This window comes from Procambarus clarkii, chromosome 40 (assembly GCF_040958095.1).
Source record: "Procambarus clarkii isolate CNS0578487 chromosome 40, FALCON_Pclarkii_2.0, whole genome shotgun sequence".
Classification (NCBI taxonomy): domain Eukaryota; kingdom Metazoa; phylum Arthropoda; class Malacostraca; order Decapoda; family Cambaridae; genus Procambarus; species Procambarus clarkii.
In genome coordinates, this window is record NC_091189.1 from 17873276 (window position 1) to 17895985 (window position 22710).

General features: G+C 47.9%; 1 protein-coding gene across 2 annotated transcripts in view; it reads left to right on the forward strand.

Moving 5' to 3' along the window:
- Positions 1–22710, forward strand: part of LOC123757950 (lebercilin-like protein) — a 60857-nt gene that overhangs the window by 28858 nt on the left and 9289 nt on the right. For both annotated transcript variants that reach the window (XM_069338772.1, XM_069338773.1), the window contains exons 2-8: positions 1153–1274; positions 5440–5594; positions 6394–6581; positions 15288–15437; positions 16245–16437; positions 18850–18983; positions 20537–20763. In XM_069338772.1, coding sequence (XP_069194873.1) covers positions 1213–1274; positions 5440–5594; positions 6394–6581; positions 15288–15437; positions 16245–16437; positions 18850–18983; positions 20537–20763 — 1109 coding nt within the window. In that variant the 5' untranslated portion in view covers positions 1153–1212. The remainder of the gene's footprint in view (positions 1–1152; positions 1275–5439; positions 5595–6393; positions 6582–15287; positions 15438–16244; positions 16438–18849; positions 18984–20536; positions 20764–22710) is intronic.

Genomic DNA, 22710 nt, shown 5'->3' on the forward strand with positions numbered 1-22710 from the left:
TATGACAACCTGTAGCGCCTCCTGGATGACCTGGGTCACATATGACAACCTGTAGCACCTCCTGGACGACCTGAGTCACCTATGACGACCTGAGTCACCTATGACGACCTGTAGCGCCTCCTGGACGACCTGGGTCACCTATGACGACCTGAGTCACCTATGACGACCTGTAGCGCCTCCTGGACGGCGTAGATCACAAATAACGACCCGTAACGCCTCATTGCACGACCTGGTGTTCCCCCCATAACGACCTTACAGCACACCAAGACGTGCCCGCCACCAGCCTGGCGGGTAACGAAGCCTGGCCCACATACCCCGCAGACTGTCATCGCCGGAGACCACAATGGTTCTCGCTCACAGTGTTATTAATCCCTGCTATTTCTAGCCGGCGGCGCCGCCATTAGCCCCCCCACTTGCCGCACCTGCGCCAGCCGCCCTCTCTACTCCCACTAACAATTGCAACGCAAAAACGCACAATGCAACACATGAATAATTATGTGTCGTGATGAATAATGAGACTCGGGGCGTGCAAGCCAGCAAATAAGATTTTTGCAAATTAACATTTGTAGGTTGCACGCGAGTATGGGGTTCTGGGAGGCGTATTAGCGAGGATAATACTGTGTGCTGCTTTGTGGGGAGGGTGTGTGTGTGTGTGTGTGTGTGTGTGTGTGTGTGTGTGTGTGTGTGTGTGTGTGTGTGTGTGTGTGTGTGTGTGTGTGTGTGTGTGTGTGTGTTTGTTGCTGTGTATGTGTTGGAGCTGTGTGTGTGTGTTGGTGTGTGCTGTAGTGGTGGTGGTTGTGGTGTGCTGTAGTGGTGGTGGTGGTTGTGTCCTGTAGTGGTGGTGGTGGTGGTGGTGGTGATGGTAGGCGCTGATCAAAGACAACTACGCAGATAGATTATAAAGCAAGACGTGACAAAGAGTTGGCTTTCAGGACACACACCAGCAAGTTGACTCACACGACCCCAACATTCCTGCTGGAGCCCCCCTCTCCCCCCCCCCAGGTGAAGGGTTCCCTCCAAGGTCAAGGTCTGGGGAGGGAGGGAGTGACCTCTGACCTTCAGCTGGTGGACACTGGTGGTTGTGTTGGCCATTGTTAATGTTAGAGTGTGTGGAGTGTGAGGCACTGTTACTTACCTGTGTTACTGTTACAGAGTGTGGTGGTGGTGGCAGTGATGTCGTGGTGGCAGTGAAGGAGCAGTAGCAGCAGCACCATGGCCCGGGGCTGTGACAACACCAACATGAACCACAACAACCCAACCCAGCAGCAGCACCTGTGAGTCTCACCCTCCCTTCCCCTCACTCGTGCCTCCCTTCCCCTCACTCATGCCTCCCTTCCCCTCACTCATGCCTCCCTTCCCCTCACTCATGCCTCCCTTCCCCTCACTCGTGCCTCCCTTCCCCTCACTCGTGCCTCCCTTCCCCTCACTCATGCCTCCCTTGCCCTCACTCATGCCTCCCTTCCCCTCACTCATGCCTCCCTTCCCCTCACTCATGCCTCCCTTGCCCTCACTCATGCCTCCCTTCCCCTCACTCGTACCTCCCTTCCCCTCACTCATGCCTCCCTTCCCCTCACTCATGCCTCCCTTCCCCTCACTCGTACCTCCCTTCCCCTCACTCGTACCTCCCTTCCCCTCACTCATGCCTCCCTTCCCCTCACTCATGCCTCCCTTCCCCTCACTCGTACCTCCCTTCCCCTCACTCATGCCTCCCTTCCCCTCACTCATGCCTCCCTTCCCCTCACTCATGCCTCCCTTCCCCTCACTCATGCCTCCCTTCCCCTCACTCGTGCCTCCCTTCCCCTCACTCGTGCCTCCCTTCCCCTCACTCATGCCTCCCTTCCCCTCACTCATGCCTCCCTTCCCCTCACTCATACCTCCCTTCCCCTCACTCATGCCTCCCTTCCCCTCACTCGTACCTCCCTTCCCCTCACTCATGCCTCCCTTCCCCTCACTCATGCCTCCCTTCCCCTCACTCGTACCTCCCTTCCCCTCACTCATGCCTCCCTTCCCCTCACTCATGCCTCCCTTCCCCTTACTCATGCCTCCCTTCCCCTTACTCATGCCTCCCTTCCCCTCACTCGTGCCTCCCTCACCCCTCACTCGTGCCTCCCTTCCCCTCACTCATGCCTCCCTTCCCCTCACTCATGCCTCCCTTCCCCTTACTCATGCCTCCCTTCCCCTTACTCATGCCTCCCTTCCCCTCACTCATGCCTCCCTTCCCCTCACTCGTGCCTCCCTTCCCCTCACTCATGCCTCCCTTCCCCTCACTCATGCCTCCCTTCCCCTCACTCGTGCCTCCCTTCCCCTCACTCGTGCCTCCCTTCCCCTCACTCGTGCCTCCCTTCCCCTCACTCGTGCCTCCCTCACCCCTCACTCATGCCTCCCTTCCCCTCACTCATGCCTCCCTTCCCCCTCACTCATGCCTCCCTTCCCCTCACTCGTGCCTCCCTCACCCCTCACTCATGCCTCCCTTCCCCTCACTCATGCCTCCCTTCACCCTCAGAGGTAACAGAGGGGTGGGAGCCCTCACCTGTCAGTGATCCTCAAGCATGTTATGGTCACCACACTGACTGTCCTCCCACTACAGTGTGTCGTGCCCCTCACTGGTGTACTGTGTCGTGCCCCACACTGGTGTACTGTGTCGTGCCCCTCACTGGTGTACTGTGTCGAGCCCCTCACTGGTGTACTGTGTCGTGCCCCACACTGGTGTACTGTGTCGTGCCCCACACTGGTGTACTGTGTCGTGCCCACACTGGTGTATTGTGTCGTGCCCCACACTGGTGTACTGTGTCGTGTCCCACACTGGTGTACTGTGTCGTGCCCCACACTGGTGTACTGTGTCGTGCCCCTCACTGGTGTACTGTGTCGTGCCCCTCACTGGTGTACTGTGTCGTGCCCCACACTGGTGTACTGTGTCGTGCCCCACACTGGTGTACTGTGTCGTGCCCCACACTGGTGTACTGTGTCGTGCCCCACACTGGTGTACTGTGTCGTGCCCACACTGGTGTATTGTGTCGTGCCCCACACTGGTGTACTGTGTCGTGCCCACACTGGTGTACTGTGTCGTGCCCCTCACTGGTGTACTGTGTCGTGCCCCACACTGGTGTACTGTGTCGTGCCCCACACTGGTGTACTGTGTCGTGCCCCACACTGGTGTACTGTGTCGTGCCCCTCACTGGTGTACTGTGTCGTGCCCCTCACTGGTGTACTGTGTCGTGCCCCACACTGGTGTACTGTGTCGTGCCCCACACTGGTGTACTGTGTCGTGCCCCACACTGGTGTACTGTGTCGTGCCCCACACTGGTGTACTGTGTCGTGCCCCTCACTGGTGTACTGTGTCGTGCCCCACACTGGTGTACTGTGTCGTGCCCCTCACTGGTGTACTGTGTCGTGCCCTCACTGATGTACTGTGTCGAGCCCTCACTGGTGTACTGTGTCGTGCCCCTCACTGGTGTACTGTGTCGTGCCCCTCACTGGTGTACTGTGTCGTGCCCCACACTGGTGTACTGTGTCGTGCCCCACACTGGTGTACTGTGTCGTGCCCCACACTGGTGTACTGTGTCGTGCCCCTCACTGGTGTACTGTGTCGTGCCCTCACTGATGTACTGTGTCGAGCCCTCACTGGTGTACTGTGTCGTTCCCCTCACTGGTGTACTGTGTCGTGCCCCTCACTGGTGTACTGTGTCGTGCCCCACACTGGTGTACTGTGTCGTGCCCCTCACTGCTGTACTGTGTCGTGCCCCACACTGGTGTACTGTGTCGTGCCCCACACTGGTGTACTGTGTCGTGCCACTCACTGGTGTACTGTGTCGTGCCCCACACTGGTGTACTGTGTCGTGCCCCACACTGGTGTACTGTGTCGTGCCCACACTGGTGTACTGTGTCATGCCCCTCACTGGTGTACTGTGTCGTGCCCCACACTGATGTACTGTGTCGTGCCCTCACTGGTGTACTGTGTCATGCCCACACTGGTGTACTGTGTCATGCCCCACACTGGTGTACTGTGTCGTGCTCCACACTGGTGTACTGTGTCATGCCCCACACTGGTGTACTGTGTCGTGCCCCACACTGGTGTACTGTGTCGTGCCCCACACTGGTGTACTGTGTCATGCCCCACACTGGTGTACTGTGTCGTGCCCCACACTGGTGTACTGTGTCGTGCCCTCACTGGTGTACTGTGTCATGCCCACACTGGTGTACTGTGTCGTGCCCCACACTGGTGTACTGTGTCATGCCCACACTGGTGTACTGTGTCGTGCCCCACACTCAGTATAGTGCGTCATTCACACAGCACGACATGTGACATGCGCATACTCTCTATACTCGTAGTGTTGTTAACATTCAGTGTGGGTGTACATTCAGTGTTGCATCACTCAATGTACAACATTGAGTGATGCAACATAACCTTCCTGGCTATCAATGGTGTGGTCGCTAGTATGAGTGAGCGCCAGAGTAAGCTCGTGTCACATACTCTTGTTGTTCTAGATTTAAACTACTCATAACAAAATGTCCGTGTAGCACGGGCTATAGTGACCCCGTAAAAATACACACTGCCTCTCACTTAAGCACACTGTCAACCTGTAAGCTGATGGCGTTGAGTGAGGCGCCACACTTCCTACGTTAGCAAGCCTGAATCACTTCTTACTGATATCGCTCTCTCGACGTTAAATGAATGATAACACGTATCCTGCCTGCCAGAGCCGCACCGTTTAAGAGGGAACCAACCAGGCCAATCGTCACAACTCCTCACGACCTGTAGCGAGTGCATCCAGGGCCGGTGCTGGTGTGAAGTGCTCTGATGCTCCCCGGCGCTACACTCTCCATCTCGCCTCATAAACACGTCTATGGGGTCAGGCTCTCACTGCCACTTTCTCTAACTCGGAAAAAACAATATAAAGTGAGACAGAGATTTTTCTGATCATTATTTGCTGCTCATATATGATCTGTGTGCTCTGGGACCATCCAGATACACTGTCGATGTTCGACACGTCACTTGAGCTCTTTCCCCCTGAAGGGTACCTAGGGTTTCCGACACATCTGGCGGGTGTTTCCGCTTTGACATACAAGGCTTCACAAGCACAAGCTGGTCCAGTGCTCCTCACAACTGTTGTTTACACCACGGTAGCGGAAGCTCTCTGACCTGAAGCATTTCCATAACGTAGGCCAGATAGAACGCTGCAAGTCCAATAACAATTGCCAAACTCGTCAGATTCCCAAATGTAGACGACCTTTGTGTTATATGTAGCAAATGTTTATATGAATGAATTATATATATATATATATATATATATATATATATATATATATATATATATATATATATATATATATATATATATATATATATATATAATGTATATCCTATTTAAGTTACGTGGTGCTAACTGTGTTTATTGTTCCTTTGACGTGTTTCGTATTTCTGTTGCGGAACGCTTCCAGGGAGTGCGACGTGCCCACAATCCATATCAAAGACGGAGGTGACGACGACGACGAGGACGACGACGACGCCCAGGTGTTCCTCCAACACCTGGGCACGAACTACGGCATCACGGCCCGCTCCAAGACCAGCAGGAGGTCCATTACTCTCAGCAAGGGTGGGTATCGCAGTATTTAGAGGGAGGGGGGGGCATTCCTTGTCAAGGGTAAGACGGATAGTATAAGCTCCCTATTCCTTCGAAAGGGAAGGTATAGGAGAGCATTAGGAACTTTGTCCTGGGTAGTAACTTGTATCAGGTGCAGCACACTCAAGCAGACCAACTCTTCCGCCATTATTCTCTCTCCAAGTGTAAACATTACCCCCCCCCCCTTCCTTCCTGTCCTAGACACGTCTTTCACCTGACGTCACGTGACCACCTGTGGGGTCAAAAGACGCAGTGTTCGGATTATACATACGACATCAGATGTGAATAATGAATCTTATCAGTGGTTGTAGCGTTGAGGATGTCAAGTGCGTCTCACTACAACAATGATGGAACTGTATACCGCACGTCAGCCACTCGTTCTTAACACTATGACCAACAACCATATAGCTCACTATTCACACCCGATCCTCTACACGTTTGATTAGTTACAATATATTTACCTTTTATGTTTAGTGCCGTCAATTGTATGCATTCTTCCCTAAGATCCTATATCTAGAATGATAATATACATCGATGCTTTGTTGTCACTCCTCCTGGGCCGACAACTTCAAAACAGCTGGCTCATCTAAAGCTCTTTTCTACAGACAGTCTAAGGAAACCAGCGCATGTCCCACACTTTCCCACACACACACACACACACACACACACACACACACACACACACACACACACACACACACACACACACACACACACACACACACACACAGTCCAACAAAGCCGGCTGCTCACCTTCAGTTCTGTCCTGCAGAAGAGTCGCGGGTCGGGTCGGCGGTGTCTACGGCGGTGGCGAGGCAGAAGTCGTCGCGTACACTGATAGACGTCACCACGCGGCTGACGCAGGGCAACGAGGGCCAGCTCTACCGGCTCCTCTCAGCCAAGAGGAATCACATCCAGGAACTTAGCAGTGATGTTATTTTCCTCCACAACAGAATCAAGGTACGTCCTTCAAGAACTGGGTAGGCTCTCCAGGGTCAAGTTAGGTCCCCCAGCGTCAAGATAGGCTCCCCCAGGATCAAGGTACATCCCCCAGGATCAAGGTACATCCCCCAGGATCAAGGCAATATGCCTTGGGCGACCAATGAGAATGCAGCAGCAGATCACAGCGTCCTCTCGACTAGGTAGCCACCTCTGGTCTCATCACACTAACAAAGAATAAACTTATCTTTCTTTTGTATTTCCGTTCCTTCTACCCCTCAAGATGCCAAGGTGTGTCTTAGCAACAGACGTGAGGCCAATGGAAAGGGTAAAGAAAACATTGGAGAGTTACTTCTTAAACTTTGCCAACCTGGTGAAGAGAACCCAATACATGTAGAGGAGATCCATGATAAAATAATTAATTTAATCCTTACCGCCATGTTCACCAGCATATGTGAACAAGAGACATGTACAAGAGTCATGTGTACAAGACACACATACAATTATCAGATGTACACGACACGTGTGTGTGTGTGTGTGTGACCCGAGGCATGTCTCCGGTCTCTCACACACACACATACACACACACACACACACACACACACACACACACACACACACACACACACACACACACACACACACACACACACACACACACACACACACACACACTCACTACTCTGTAAATTTAATAAGAACACCAAGAGAACAGGGGAGATTGCATTAAACTACTAATGGTTCAAAAGGTGGAAGTAAGGAGTTGAAACTGGAGGGCGCAGACACAACTAGGTGAGTACACATGCTCCCTCGTACATACAAGCACAAGTCACAGCACCAACACCAAACACCAGTCACAACTCCAGCAGCAAGCACCAGTCACAACTCCAGCAGCAAGCACCAGTCACTACTCCAGCAGCAAGCACCAGTCACTACTCCAGCAGCAAGCACCAGTCACAACTCCAACAGCAAGCACCAGTCACAACTCCAGCAGCAAGCACCAGTCACAACTCCAGCAGCAAGCACCAGTCACAACTCCAGCAGCAAGCACCAGTCACTACTCCAGCAGCAAGCACCAGTCACAACTCCAACAGCAAGCACCAGTCACAACTCCAGCAGCAAGCACCAGTCACAACTCCAGCAGCAAGCACCAGTCACAACTCCAGCAGCAAGCACCAGTCACAACTCCAGCAGCAAGCACCAGTCACAACTCCAGCAGCAAGCACCAGTCACAACTCCAGCAGCAAGCACCAGTCACAACTCCAGCAGCAAGCACCAGTCACAACTCCAGCAGCAAGCACCAGTCACAACTCCAACAGCAAGCACCACTCTACTGGACTGTTAAGAGTTAATAAGTGTACCACGCACAGTAGCCACCAGGCGCGGTCTTAAAGCTGGATTTGGCTTCCTGTAAGCACAACTAAGCCAGCCCAGCCAAGTAAACCTGCAGCCAGGTCAGCTCAGCCATGTAAGCCTGCAGCCAGGTAAGCCTGCAGCCAGGTAAGCCTGCAGCCAGGTAAGCCTGCAGCCAGGTAAGCACAGCCAGGCCAGTAGAAATTGCTTAGAGATAAGCTGTACAGTTCTTGTTTAACGAGGACCTGGAGGCTCTTGACGTCCTCAAATTGGAGAATTTATGAGTTGACTCAGAATTGTCTTACCTGGAATTTGGCCAGGTTGATACAGGTGAATATATGTAGTGTGGAAGGTGTTAGGTGGGCGTGAGTGTGGCGGAGGGAACCCATGTGATCAATACTCACATGGGGACCAGCCTGCAGCCCACTGCTTAATCACCTCTTAGTACATTCACTACTACACTCCTCCCCCCCCCTCGAACCATCTCTCATAAGCAGGTCGTCATTACTCTTTATTCAACCTACGCAAGACCAACTTTCCAGTGTGCAGCTTAGGCATCAAATATCATCTGAAATGTTACAATGAAACTAAACAGAAGTTCGTAGATATATGAGGGGGTGAGTGGGGAGGGGGTGAGTGGGGAGGAGGTGAGTGGGGAGGGGGTGAGAGGGGAGGGGGGTGAGAGGGGAGGGGTGTGAGGGGGGTGGGTGCAGGGGGGGGGGGCGGACGAGAGACTGGCTGGTCCATTGATGGTTAACGCGGGTTTGTGAGTGGTGCTTCTCAACGATTATAGCAAATCTAGGTCAGTACACTACTCCAGTACACCACCACTACCACACATTACACCAGTACACCACCACTACCACACATTACACCAGTACACCACCACTACCACACATTACACCAGTACACCACCACTACCACACCTTACACCAGTACACCACCACTACCACACATTACACCAGTACACCACCACTACCACACATTACACCAGTACACCACCACTACCACACATTACACCAGTACACCACCACTACCACACATTACACCAGTACACCACCACTACCACACATTACACCAGTACACCACCACTACCACACATTACACCAGTACACCACCACTACCACACATTACACCAGTACACCACCACTACCACACATTACACCAGTACACCACCACTACCACACATTACACCAGTACACCACCACTACCACACATTACACCAGTACACCACCACTACCACACATTACACCAGTACACCACCACTACCACACATTACACCAGTACACCACCACTACCACACATTACACCAGTACACGACCACTACCACACATTACACCAGTACACCACCACTACCACTACCACACCTTACACCAGTACACCACCACTACCACACATTACACCAGTACACCACCACTACCACACATTACACCAGAACACCACCACTACCACACATTACACCAGTACACCACCACTACCACACCTTACACCAGTACACCACCACTACCACACCTTACACCAGTACACCACCACTACCACACATTACACCAGTACACCACCACTACCACACATTACACCAGTACACCACCACTACCACACATTACACCAGTACACCACCACTACCACACCTTACACCAGTACACCACCACTACCACACCTTACACCAGTACACCACCACTACCACACATTACACCAGTACACCACCACTACCACACATTACACCAGTACACCACCACTACCACACATTACACCAGTACACCACCACTACCACACCTTACACCAGTACACCACCACTACCACACCTTACACCAGTACACCACCACTACCACACCTTACACCAGTACACCACCACTACCACACCTTACACCAGTACACCACCACTACCACACCTTACACCAGTACACCACCACTACCACACATTACACCAGTACACCACCACTACCACACATTACACCAGTACACCACCACTACCACACATTACACCAGTACACCACCACTACCACACCTTACACCAGTACACCACCACTACCACACTTTACACCAGTACACCACCACTACCACACCTTACACCAGTACACCACCACTACCACACATTACACCAGTACACCACCACTACCACACATTACACCAGTACACTACCACTACCACACCTTACACCAGTACACCACCACTACCACACCTTACACCAGTACACCACCACTACCACACCTTACACCAGTACACCACCACTACCACACATTACACCAGTACACCACCACTACCACACATTACACCAGTACACCACCACTACCACACCTTACACCAGTACACCACCACTACCACACCTTACACCAGTACACCACCACTACCACACCTTACACCAGTACACCACCACTACCACACCTTACACCAGTACACCACCACTACCACACCTTACACCAGTACACCACCACTACCACACATTACACCAGTACACCACCACTACCACTACCACACCTTACACCAGTACACCACCACTACCACACATTACACCAGTACACCACCACTACCACTACCACACCTTACACCAGTACACCACCACTACCACACATTACACCAGTACACCACCACTACCACACCTTACACCAGTACACCACCACTACCACACATTACACCAGTACACCACCACTACCACACCTTACACCAGTACACCACCACTACCACACATTACACCAGTACACCACCACTACCACACATTACACCAGTACACCACCACTACCACACATTACACCAGTACACCACCACTACCACACCTTACACCAGTACACCACCACTACCACACATTACACCAGTACACCACCACTACCACACCTTACACCAGTACACCACCACTACCACACATTACACCAGTACACCACCACTACCACACCTTACACCAGTACACCACCACTACCACACATTACACCAGTACACCACCACTACCACACCTTACACCAGTACACCATCACTACCACACCTTACACCAGTACACCACCACTACCACACATTACACCAGTACACCACCACTACCACACCTTACACCAGTACACCACCACTACCACACATTACACCAGTACACCACCACTACCACACCTTACACCAGTACACCACCACTACCACACATTACACCAGTACACCACCACTACCACACCTTACACCAGTACACCACCACTACCACACATTACACCAGTACACCACCACTACCACACATTACACCAGTACACCACCACTACCACACCTTACACCAGTACACCACCACTACCACACATTACACCAGTACACCACCACTACCACACCTTACACCACCACTACCACACATTACACCAGTACACCACCACTACCACACATTACACCAGTACACCACCACTACCACATTCTAGATATATTCTCCCCCTGCCACACACCTGACTCCAGACGCCCCCCTGCCACACACCTGGCCCTAGACTCCCCCTGCCACACACCAGACTCCAGACTCCCCCCTGCCACACACCTGGCTCCAGACCCCCCTGCCACACACCTGGCCCTAGACTCCCCCTGCCACACACCTGGCTCTAGACTCCCCCTGCCACACACCTGGCTCCAGACTCCCCCTGCCACACACCTGGCTCCAGACTTCCCCTGCCACACACCTGGCTCTAGACCCCCCTGCCACACACCTGGCTCCAGACTTCCCCCGCCACACACCTGGCTCCAGACCCCCCTGCCACACACCTGGCTCTAGACTCCCCCTGCCTCACACCTGGCTCCAGTCTCCCCCTGCCACACACCTGGCTCCAGACCCCCCCCCTGCCACACACCTGGCTCCAGTCTCCCCCTGCCACACACGTGGCCCTAGACTCCCCCCAGCCACACAATAGACGTCAGCCACACCATAATTAGTAATAATTAAAGACGGCTTTACAAATTTTCTTTGTTTTATAGTCATTATCTTTTAATACGTTTCGTCGTATAGACATTTACATTAGATGTTAATACTGACTTAATCATATTATTCCTGTCCACACTGAGGTCACGGAAATGTTATACGGTGCCCTTGGACGGGGCGGAAGCTCTGGGTGTAGGGCAGCCTGCGTATGCTACACCCACTCTACGCACCACGTATGATACACCCACTCTACGCACCACGTATGCTACACCCACTCTACACACCACGTATGCTACACCCATCCCATATACACATGACTGCCACCATCACATTGAATAATTAATTCAGATACATGTGAATAAGTCCATAGTCACCTGGACTGAGACACTGTAATGGAAGGCATGTCGCATACCCGTCCACAAGTTAACACTAGAGGTATGGTGGCGTGTGTAGCACTGTCTTGGCTGCCCATAGAGTGTAGATCATGCCATGTTCCGCACAGCTCGCCCCTACAGTCTCCCACAGGATGGTCGCTTCTGCCGTCTATTTTACCCCTTTGATAGATTGCCTCGTCTCTGTCCTCTAGCTGTCGTTTCCTAACCATGGGGCCAGATTCACGAAAGCCCTTACGCAAGAACTTACGAACCTGTACATCTTTTGTCAATCTTTGGCGGCTTCGTTTCCAACTATTAAACAGTTAATGAGCTCCGAAGCACCAGGAGGATGTTTATAACAATAACAACAGTAGAATGGGAAGTTTCCATGCGTGTAAACTGTTTAATAAATGTAACTAAAGCCGTCAAAGATTGAGGAAAGATGTACACGTTCGTAAGTGCTTGCGTAAGTGCTTTCGTGAATCTGGTCCCAGGGTTGCAAGTGGTCTGCATGTAAGCAAGCTTCTTCCCTTCTTCTCCCTGGGAATAAGTCACATTTGTATTCCTCACAAGCCACGTCATAGAAGTGTGGCGGCGGCAGCAAATAACAGAAGACCTCAGACACGGCGGTGTAGCCCAGGGTGTACCTCCCCCAGGGTCCTTGCAGTCAGGGGGTGGCCGCCTAGTCTCTACAGTCAAGGGGTGGCCGCCTAGTCTCTACAGTCAGGGGGTGGCCGCCTAGTCTCTACAGTCAGGGGGTGGCCGCCTAGTCTCTACAGTCAGGGGGTGGCCGCCTAGTCTCTACAGTCAGGGGGTGGCCGCCTAGTCTCTACAGTCAGGGGATGGCCGCCTAGTCTCTACAGTCAGGGGGTGGCCGCCTAGTCTCTACAGTCAGAGGGTGTGGCCGCCTAGTCTCTACAGTCAGGGGGTGGCCGCCTAGTCTCTACAGTCAGGGGGTGGCCGCCTAGTCTCTACAGTCAGGGGGTGGCCGCCTAGTCTCTACAGTCAGGGGATGGCCGCCTAGTCTCTACAGTCAGGGGGTGGCCGCCTAGTCTCTACAGTCAGAGGGTGTGGCCGCCTAGTCTCTACAGTCAGGGGGTGGCCACCTTAGACTGGAGCTGTGATCTCGACTGGTTGTTCTCATAAAAATCAGTCGAGATACCGAGGAGGCCACAATATACATATGTCCCTAATTACTACGGTCAGTGTGGTGGTGTCTGCCGTGGTCCAGGAGGACGACGTGGCTGCATCAACACGAGGAGGACTGTGAAGAGTACCGTGTATAGTGTTGCCCTCGCTCACAGTCTATGGTCGGTGAAGTCCCAGCCCTCAGGATACTCTGATAACTATGAAACTTTAATGTGTAATACTAGGACTCTGGATCTATACCGGCGTACTGGCTTAGTGCTTTCTCCTGTGCGCTGCCTTAGGGGCCCTGGGTGAGGAGGTGTTACGGTTGACAAGAACCAGACCCAGCCTGGACACGGCTCCTCAGTCGTGTGGACCTCACCTCCTCATGAAACCCGTTCTCTAATTACGCCGTGTACAAAATGCAGCGGTTTAGCCTGATCAACAGCGTCAACACCTAGGGTACTCACCTAACCCACCGGAGCCCATACTTATTAGTCCCAGGAAGCATCAGTATTGCGGTAAATTTAGTTACACACAAGCACCATTTTGTGCCGGAGTCGATTGCTTAGAAACTGTAGTGGGTTGACCGTGCCTAGTAGAGTGTTGTGTGGAGGTAGAGTGCCGGCCACATTAACCCTACAACGACTCCATGCTGCGTCACATTGTATTATGGGAGGAGTGAGAAGCCATCGTGTAGGGCCAAGTGCCTCACCCTTCCCCCGTCCTCCTCTGCGTCCCAAACCCGACCTTCCATGACCTGCATGGACATTACTGGGCCTCCAGTCTCTCGCCTGTTAGAGATAATTCGATTGTAATTATACTAACAGTTTAATAACTTAATGAGGTGCTTTGTAATTTTTTTTTAAATTATTAGTTTGTCTTGTCCATCATGCAATAATTATTTTAGTAAAGTTAAAGCGATTTTGTTGTCTTTTTTGTTTATCATTCCAATCATTCCAGCGGAATTAATAACCACAAAATTTCCCATAAATTAAATAGTGTTTACCGTTGTGATGAGAGCGAGGGAGGAGAGTGGTGGTGCAGCTGGAGCCTGGGCTGAGACCCGCACCAGCTGCCTCCTGGCCTCCCCCCTTCCCACCTTTGTACCAGACGTGCTCCTGGAGTGCAAGGAGCACGGGTGTTGTCAGACGAATTTACGTAATGTGGAGAATTGCTTGACTCTGTGAATGTTAACTCTGGTTGTATAAAATATCTCTATAATGGTGATAATTGTTATGGTGACGGCGCCGAGCAAAGCTCACTTGTCTGCCTCGCCTCGCACACTGCCACCATCTCTTTGTCTGGGTGTTAATACCAGGCAGCTTGTGTGTCTGAGGCACGGGCACCCTGTGTGTCTGTCCGGCTGTGGGCGTCTGAGGGACGGGCACCCTGTGTGTCTGTCCGGCTGTGGCCGTCTCAGGGACGGGCACCCTGTGTGTCTGTCCGACTGTGGGCGTCTGAGCGACGGGCACCCTGTGTGTCTGTCCGGCTGTGGGCGTCTGAGGGACGGGCACCCTGTGTGTCTGTCCGGCTGTGGGCGTCTGAGGGACGGGCACCCTGTGTGTCTGTCCGGCTGTGGCCGTCTGAGGGACGGGCACCCTGTGCTCACCTAATTGTGCTTGCGGGGGTTGAGCTCTGGCTCTTTGGTCCCGCCTCAAGTGTCTGTCCGACTGTGGGCGTCTGAGTGACGGGCACCCTGTGTGTCTGTCCGGCTGTGGGCGTCTGAGGGACGGGCACCCTGTGTGTCTGTCCGACTGTGGCCGTCTGAGGGACGGGCACCCTGTGTGTCTGTCCGACTGTGGCCGTCTGAGGGACGGGCACCCTCCGCCTGTGAGAATGACCGCTCGTGTCAGGCTGCTGCCTCACTATACGTACTGAACATGTTCAGTTATTCTTAGACATAACGTTTTGTATACTGCTCTCAAACTGTAGGTGAGGATGAGATACTGAATATATTAGTTAAGAATATATATATTAAGATAATATTAATAGCGACTTTCTTGACAGGAACTGGAGGAACAGAACAGGTTGCTGGTGCGCATGGGCAAGAGGCAGGAGGCGGCGCTCACCAGGTACCAAGACACCAAGAGCGAACTTCCTCATATCATCGAGGCCCACAAGATCGAGATTAATGTCCTACAGGAGAAACTTCGCAGGGTAAGCTCTTCATACCGGGGTAGAGCACCAGAGCACACGCTCAGGTTGGTACAACTAGGAGTAGAATAGGACGTCAAACGGTTCAACTGTAAGATATGAGACCAGTATTTAGTAATGAACAATAAGAATTGGGAGAGTGTACCAGGATGAGTGCTAATATGATGGGGTAAGGGACGGAGGCAGGGATAGGTATATGTTCTTCTCTAACAGGATGGTGGTTAGTGAAACGCGGGTGGTGGCACCCGCAGAGTATACATCTTGTGTGTACTATGTGATGTCACTATACTAGTACTTTGAACTCTGTTATCATCACCTAACCTCACAACCCGACATTTGTCGGGTTTAAACTGCGTCTGGCGCTCATTCAGCTGTTTTTAAAAGCTTTACACCTGTAGTCTTATGATGTGGTGGAGTGGTGTTGTGGGTGAGTGCTGAGGTGTGGTGGTGCTGGTGCTCCGTAATGGGCGAGTGTGGTGGTGCTGGTGCTCCGTAATGGGTGAGTATGGTGGTGCTGGTGCTCCGTAATGGTGGAGTGTGGTGGTGCTGGTGCCCCGTAATGGTGGAGTGTGGTGGTGCTGGTGTCCCGTAATGGTGGAGTGTGGTGGTGCTGGTGCCCCGTAATGGTGGAGTGTGGTGGTGCTGGTGCTCCGTAATGGTGGAGTGTGGTGGTGCTGGTGCTCCGTAATGGTGGAGTGTGGTGGTGCTGGTGCCCCGTAATGGTGGAGTGTGGTGGTGCTGGTGCTCCGTGTGCTTCCTTGACTCGTCAAAGTGGAGGAGGAGGGGGTACTGATGACGGTATCTTGTCAGTCGACAGAGGTGAACCGTCGAAACGGCGAGAAGCTGAAAGTGACAGACTCTCGAGTGAACAAGCTCACAGATGAACTGACCCGCCTGAGGGAACTGAGTCGCAAGAGGAATCTTCCTGAGCGGGAGGAACTCAACAGGAAGCTGAGTGCTGCCGCCAAGGCACTCCAAGACAAGGAAAAAGAATTAGAGGCAAGTTTCTAACCTCTTGTTCATTACCGAAATCAACAGTCTCAAAAATTATAACGTTCCATATGTAATAATACCAGAGGGAGTTGCCTACTGTGCTCCGGTCTGTCTTGTCTGTCCATCTCTCTCTCTTTTCTCTTAACTAAGACCAGGGTTCATTGGGTATGTCACTGGGAATCTTAGTGAAACTGCAAGCCAGAGCTGTTATCCTACATCAGCTCATCTGAAGCCTGTCTCTATAGAGACATTTGTTTTACAAGATTATTAATTGGATCTATTAGGATTATACTAGTTATACCTTGTGAATTAGCTCCCTCTCTCTCTCTCTCTCTCTCTCTCTCTCTCTCTCTCTCTCTCTCTCTCTCTCTCTCTCTCTCTCTCTCTCTCTCTCTCTCTCTCTCTCTCTCTCCCTCTCTCTCTCTCTCTCTCTCTCTCTCTCTCTCTCTCCCCTCTTTATATTATATATATATATATATATATATATATATATATATATATATATATATATATATATATATATATTTATATATATATATACTATATATATATATATATATATATTATATATATATATATATATATATATATATATATATATATATATATATATATATACATATATATATATATATACATATATATATATATATATATATATATATTTATATATATATATACTATATATATATTATATATATATATATATATATATATATATATATATATATATATATATATATATATATACATATATATATATATATATATATATATATATATATATATATATATATATATATATATATATATGTCGTACCTAGTAGCCAGAACGCACTTCTCGGCCTACTATGCAAGGCTCGATTTGCCTAATAAGCCAAGTTTTCCTGAATTATTATATTTTCTCTAACTTTTTTCTTATGAAATGATAAAGCTACCCATTGCATTATATAAGAGGTCAATTTTATTTTATTGGAGTTAAAATTAACGTAGATATATGACCGAACCTAACCAACCCTACCTAACCTAACCTAACCTATCTTTATAGGTTAGGTTAGGTTAGGTTAGGTAGCCGAAAAAGTTAGGTTAGGTTAGGTTAGGTAGGTTAGGTAGTCGAAAAAACATTAATTCATGAAAACTTGGCTTATTAGGCAAATCGGGCCTTGCATAGTAGGCTGAGAAGTGCGTTCTGGCTACTAGGTACGACATATATATATATATATATATATATATATATATATATATATATATATATATATATATATATATATATATATATATATATATATGTCGTACCTAATAGCCAGAACGCACTTCTCAGCCTACTATTCAAGGCCCGATTTGCCTAATAAGCCAAGTTTTCATGAATTAATGTTTTTTCGTCTACCTAACCTACCTAACCTAACCTAACCTAGCTTTTTTTGGCTACCTAACCTAACCTTACCTATAAATATAGGTTAGGTTAGGTTAGGTAGGGTTGGTTAGGTTCGGGCACATATCTACGTTAATTTTAACTCCAATAAAAAAAAATTGACCTCATACATAGAGAAAATGGTTGCTTTATCATTTCATAAGAAAAAAATTATAGTAAATATATTAATTCAGGAAAACTTGGCTTATTAGGCAAATCGGGCCTTGAATAGTAGGCTGAGAAGTGAGTTCTGGCTACTAGGTACGACATATATATATATATATATATATATATATATATATATATATATATATATATATATATATATATATATATATATATATTTTTTTTTTTTTTTTTTTAAGTTTGTGAGGGTACCACCTCTGGTGCCAATGTGGGGACCCATAGCCTCGGAGAAGAAAATAAAAAGTATTCAAAGGAGACCTTGTGGTTTCTCACTGAACACTAATATTATCTTCTCCTACCACCCCCATTCTTTTGTATGTACACATATATATTTACTTTATTTGAACTTTGTTACAAAAAAGGAGTTACATATGGGGTACAAAGATGGTTGTCATAGGTTGTCGAGTTCCTCCAGCTCCTCAGATGGCGGGCAGGAACCCTGGATGCAGTGCGCATTTCCCCTCTGTATCGCCACACTGAGGCGCTGGAAAAGAAAGCTTGCAGCTCTCGGGTCCCTTGTTGTTTCAATGAGCCTAGAACGAGTGTTCTATATATATATATAAATATATATATATATATATATATATATATATATATATATATATATATATATATATATATATATATATATATATATACATATAATATGTACTCTCTAAACACGAGGATACAATGATATAATTAACACCACCTACCATTGCTCCCTGACATATTGCTGCCAATAAATCATATCCAGAACATACTTAATTTCTCTTAGTATTTATTTTGTGGGTGAGATATTATGTGTAGTGTGGAGGAGTGAAGTGTGAGTACACGTGCAGGGAGCGCGCCGCCGCCTGGCCGTGCTGGAGAAGTCGCTGAGGCAACAGGTGCAGGCGGAGGTGGGCAGACACAGGGCCACCGCCAAGAAGCTCTACACTCTCCAGTGTCAACACCACAAGGTCCTCGACACTCTTCTGGTTAGTTAACTCCCACTTACAGTCATCTTATTGGGGCTCACTGACACGTGGTCGTTCCGGGTTAGTGTCTTGTTTTCATCATTACTGATTGTGGTTCAAAACGACAAGAAACATCTTAAACATCTTATTCTTGGAATGTGATGATAATTGACCTGTTTAATGCAAAACTCCAGTGACTCTTCATGTGCATATTGGAGTTATCATCATTTTATACAGTCACTATCATTGTACAGTTTTATCATATTACAGCTATACACAGCTTCCTGTCGCACTTCAAAAACTCTTAAACTATCATAAACGTCTACAAGCACACGAGCAAAAAATGTTTTTCTATATAAATACGAATAATTAAACCAGAAGTTCATATGATTGTAAATATAAGAACTGTGCTGGATGTGAAACCTTTGTGTCACATTGGGGAGAGAATAAAGAATGAGTAAACGTGAAGTGAAGGACTCTGCCTGAACTTGGTGCATGGTGTGACTTCCTCATCTGTACCTTCCTCACCTTCACGTGACCTAATCCAGAATATAACATGACAAGGATGTGACCTGGGGGGCAGGGTAGTGACCTGGGGGGCAGGGTAGTGACCTGGGTGGCAGGGTAGTGACCTGGGTGGCAGGGTAGTGCCACCGACAGAACTCGGTGGCAAGAGATCACTGGGTATTGGGTTAAATAGTCTCTGACTACTAATACTTTTGATCAGACGGTCACGGTTCATTGGTCATAGTACTCGACATGCTAGTGTGTTTGTAGCTCCTGGCTGTCTAAGGTTCGAAAGCTTCACGAGGAAGTTTTTCTGATATATATCTATATAAATAAAAATGGAAATGTTCGTTTGTTCAAAATCGCTAATCTCCGAAATTTCTTTACCAATTGCTTTGAAATTTTCACACAATGTTCCATTTGCATCCGGCCAGGTTTTTATATACATACTAATATAGATGTCACGTCTGTGACGGTAAAAAACATGTTTTTTTCTGAAAACGGAAAAAAACGGCCACTTTTTTTCTGTGGCTCAGCAACGTACATACGTTGCTGAGCCACAGCAACGCGTGGCCGGGTACAGCTAGTATACTAATATATGTATTATTAAACAAATGTACGAAATGACTTGTTATTTTGTAATGCAGATTTTTAAATGTTGACAAAACCGCAATATCACGTTATAAACAATACCAAACACTTGGCAAGCTACCATTGTTTGGGCTGATATAATGAAAATTCTGAGACACATATATAATAAATTTCAATTAGTAATCTGTACACTTTAAGAGTAGCAATCTAAGTTGTGAGTTGTGAGAACATTTCCTCACCTCACGGTTGCGTGCAGTTGTTTAGCAATGTTGATACAGGCAAGGCTATTTGTTGGTAATATAAGTGTTGGGGCCGCCCGCACGGACCCCACGTTCTGCTCCATGGTCTCCTCGGTCTGGTGCATTATTTTGATCACTATTTACTTACCGAGGCCTCCGTACTGGGAACACAAAATAATAAAAAATGTTATTTTATGAAATGTAAATATGGAGTTTGAAATGTCAAGTTTGTTTCAGGAGCGTGAGAGAGAGTTGGAGTCGCTGCAGCAGTACCGGCGGAGGGGTGAGGGAGCCGGTGAGAGCACCTCCACCACGGCTGCCTCCTCCCGCTCGCCCTCACTCTCAGCAAGACGCAAGTCTGGACGCAAGCACAGCAGCGAGTCCTCGGACACCAACACCTCTGGCATTGTGTCAGCCATTGAGGCCGCCTCCAGCGAGTCCCGCGCCTCGCTCACCCTAGAAGCGTGAGTTACTTCACTCAACCTACTTTATCATTTTCATTTAATAATAAAATACATTTTTATTTTAAAAAATAAGAAAATAAGAATAGTTGATACTGTAATAGTAGTCATTCTTCGTTTTTTTAAATAGTTTTTTATTCTATAATGTTTACTTTTCTGTCATTGAAAATGAAATATATATATAATATATATATATATATATATATATATATATATATATATATATATATATATATATATATATATATATATATATATATATATATATATATATATATATAATTTGCATACTTTGTGTCATTATATAATGGAATGTGAAAAAATCGCGGAATTTAGAGATAACACCATCAATAGTGTCCAAGAAATGTGTAAGTACTTCATTCATAATGATGTGCTGCCCGAAATCTTAGCGAAGTATCCAAAATTTGCTTACTGTAGGTAATGCATGCACATGACTGTAAAGCTGCCGCCCAGTTGGGTGGGTGTGGAGCACATGGCTGTAAAGCTGCCGCCCAGTTGGGTGGGTGTGGAGCACATGGCTGTAAAGCTGCCGCCCAGTTGGGTGGGAGTGGAGCAAGACTAGTAACTGTGTGACTCACCATAGATGTAAAGTGCCTTGTATAGTGACTGTTGTGAGCCTCTTGTTGATCACTTGTGACACAAAAGATTATTGATGTGTGTATTTGTGTGGGTGATTAAATATGTATGTGTATGTATATATATGTTGTTGAATATGACCGAAAAGGTAAGATTAATAATTCTAACACGAATCTTCTCAATATTTCTTATGTTTTTCTTCACTGTCGGTGGTAATAAAAATAACAATTCTCCGAAATTCATTTTTTAATTGTCTGACGCCTGAACGCGTTTCGTAATTCGTATTACATTTTCAAAGACAATTTACACACAAATTCTTCGTACCGAGGTGAGGTGATATGGTACAAAAGTTTTGGGTGAGGTGACAAACACAAGACAGAACACGAAACAATGGGTATAAATTAGAAAAGTGGATCTGCAGTTACTTCCATTCATATGTTCACTTATCCGATTTATACCCCATTATTTCGTGTTCTGTCTTGTGTTTGTCACCTCACCCAAAACTTTTGTACCATATCACCTCATCCAATAGAGTATAAGTACGAAGAATTTGTGTGTAAATTGTCTTTGAAAATGTAATACGAATTACGAAACGCGTTCAGGCGTCAGACAATTAAAAAATGAATTTCGGAGAATTGTTATTTTTATTACCACCGACAGTGAAGAAAAACATAAGAAATATTGAGAAGATTCGTGTTAGAATTATTAATCTTACCTTTTCGGTCACATTTAACAACATATGTTTACAAGAAAGACTGTTACCAAAATATACTAATATAAAAAGTATGTATATATGTATACGTATATTTATATATATATATATATATATATATGTACATGTATGTATGAGAGTGTGTACACGTATATATAACATTAATAATTGTGTAACTAGCGTCAAAAGATTGTTATTTGCTTAGCTAAACGAACTAGACGGTTCAGTTCCTGAATCGATTATGTGCCTCTGTAAGCCTTTACACCACCGTCCACGGGATGGGTATGGGGTGCATAATAAAGAAAGAAAGAAGAGAAGTTCGCATAAAGGAATATGTTCAGTCCATTACATTGACAGAGCAACTGTGTGAGGCGGCCGTCCTTGGCGGGTGAGAGGCGGTGTGAGGAGCTCTGCTCCCGCCTGACGCCTCTTGCCAAACACGCCGCTTATTGATTATTTGGTGATATTAGTGATTATATCATTTGTTATGACGAGAGGTTGTCCGTGTGTGAACGTGTGCACGATACAAGGAATAATAATAGCAAAGACACGATGGTGGCGATGTGTTGAAGGGAGGGTTGTGAAGCCCCCGTATATGGTAAACATAGTACTGTACTTGGATACCTTGTACGGTGAACAGT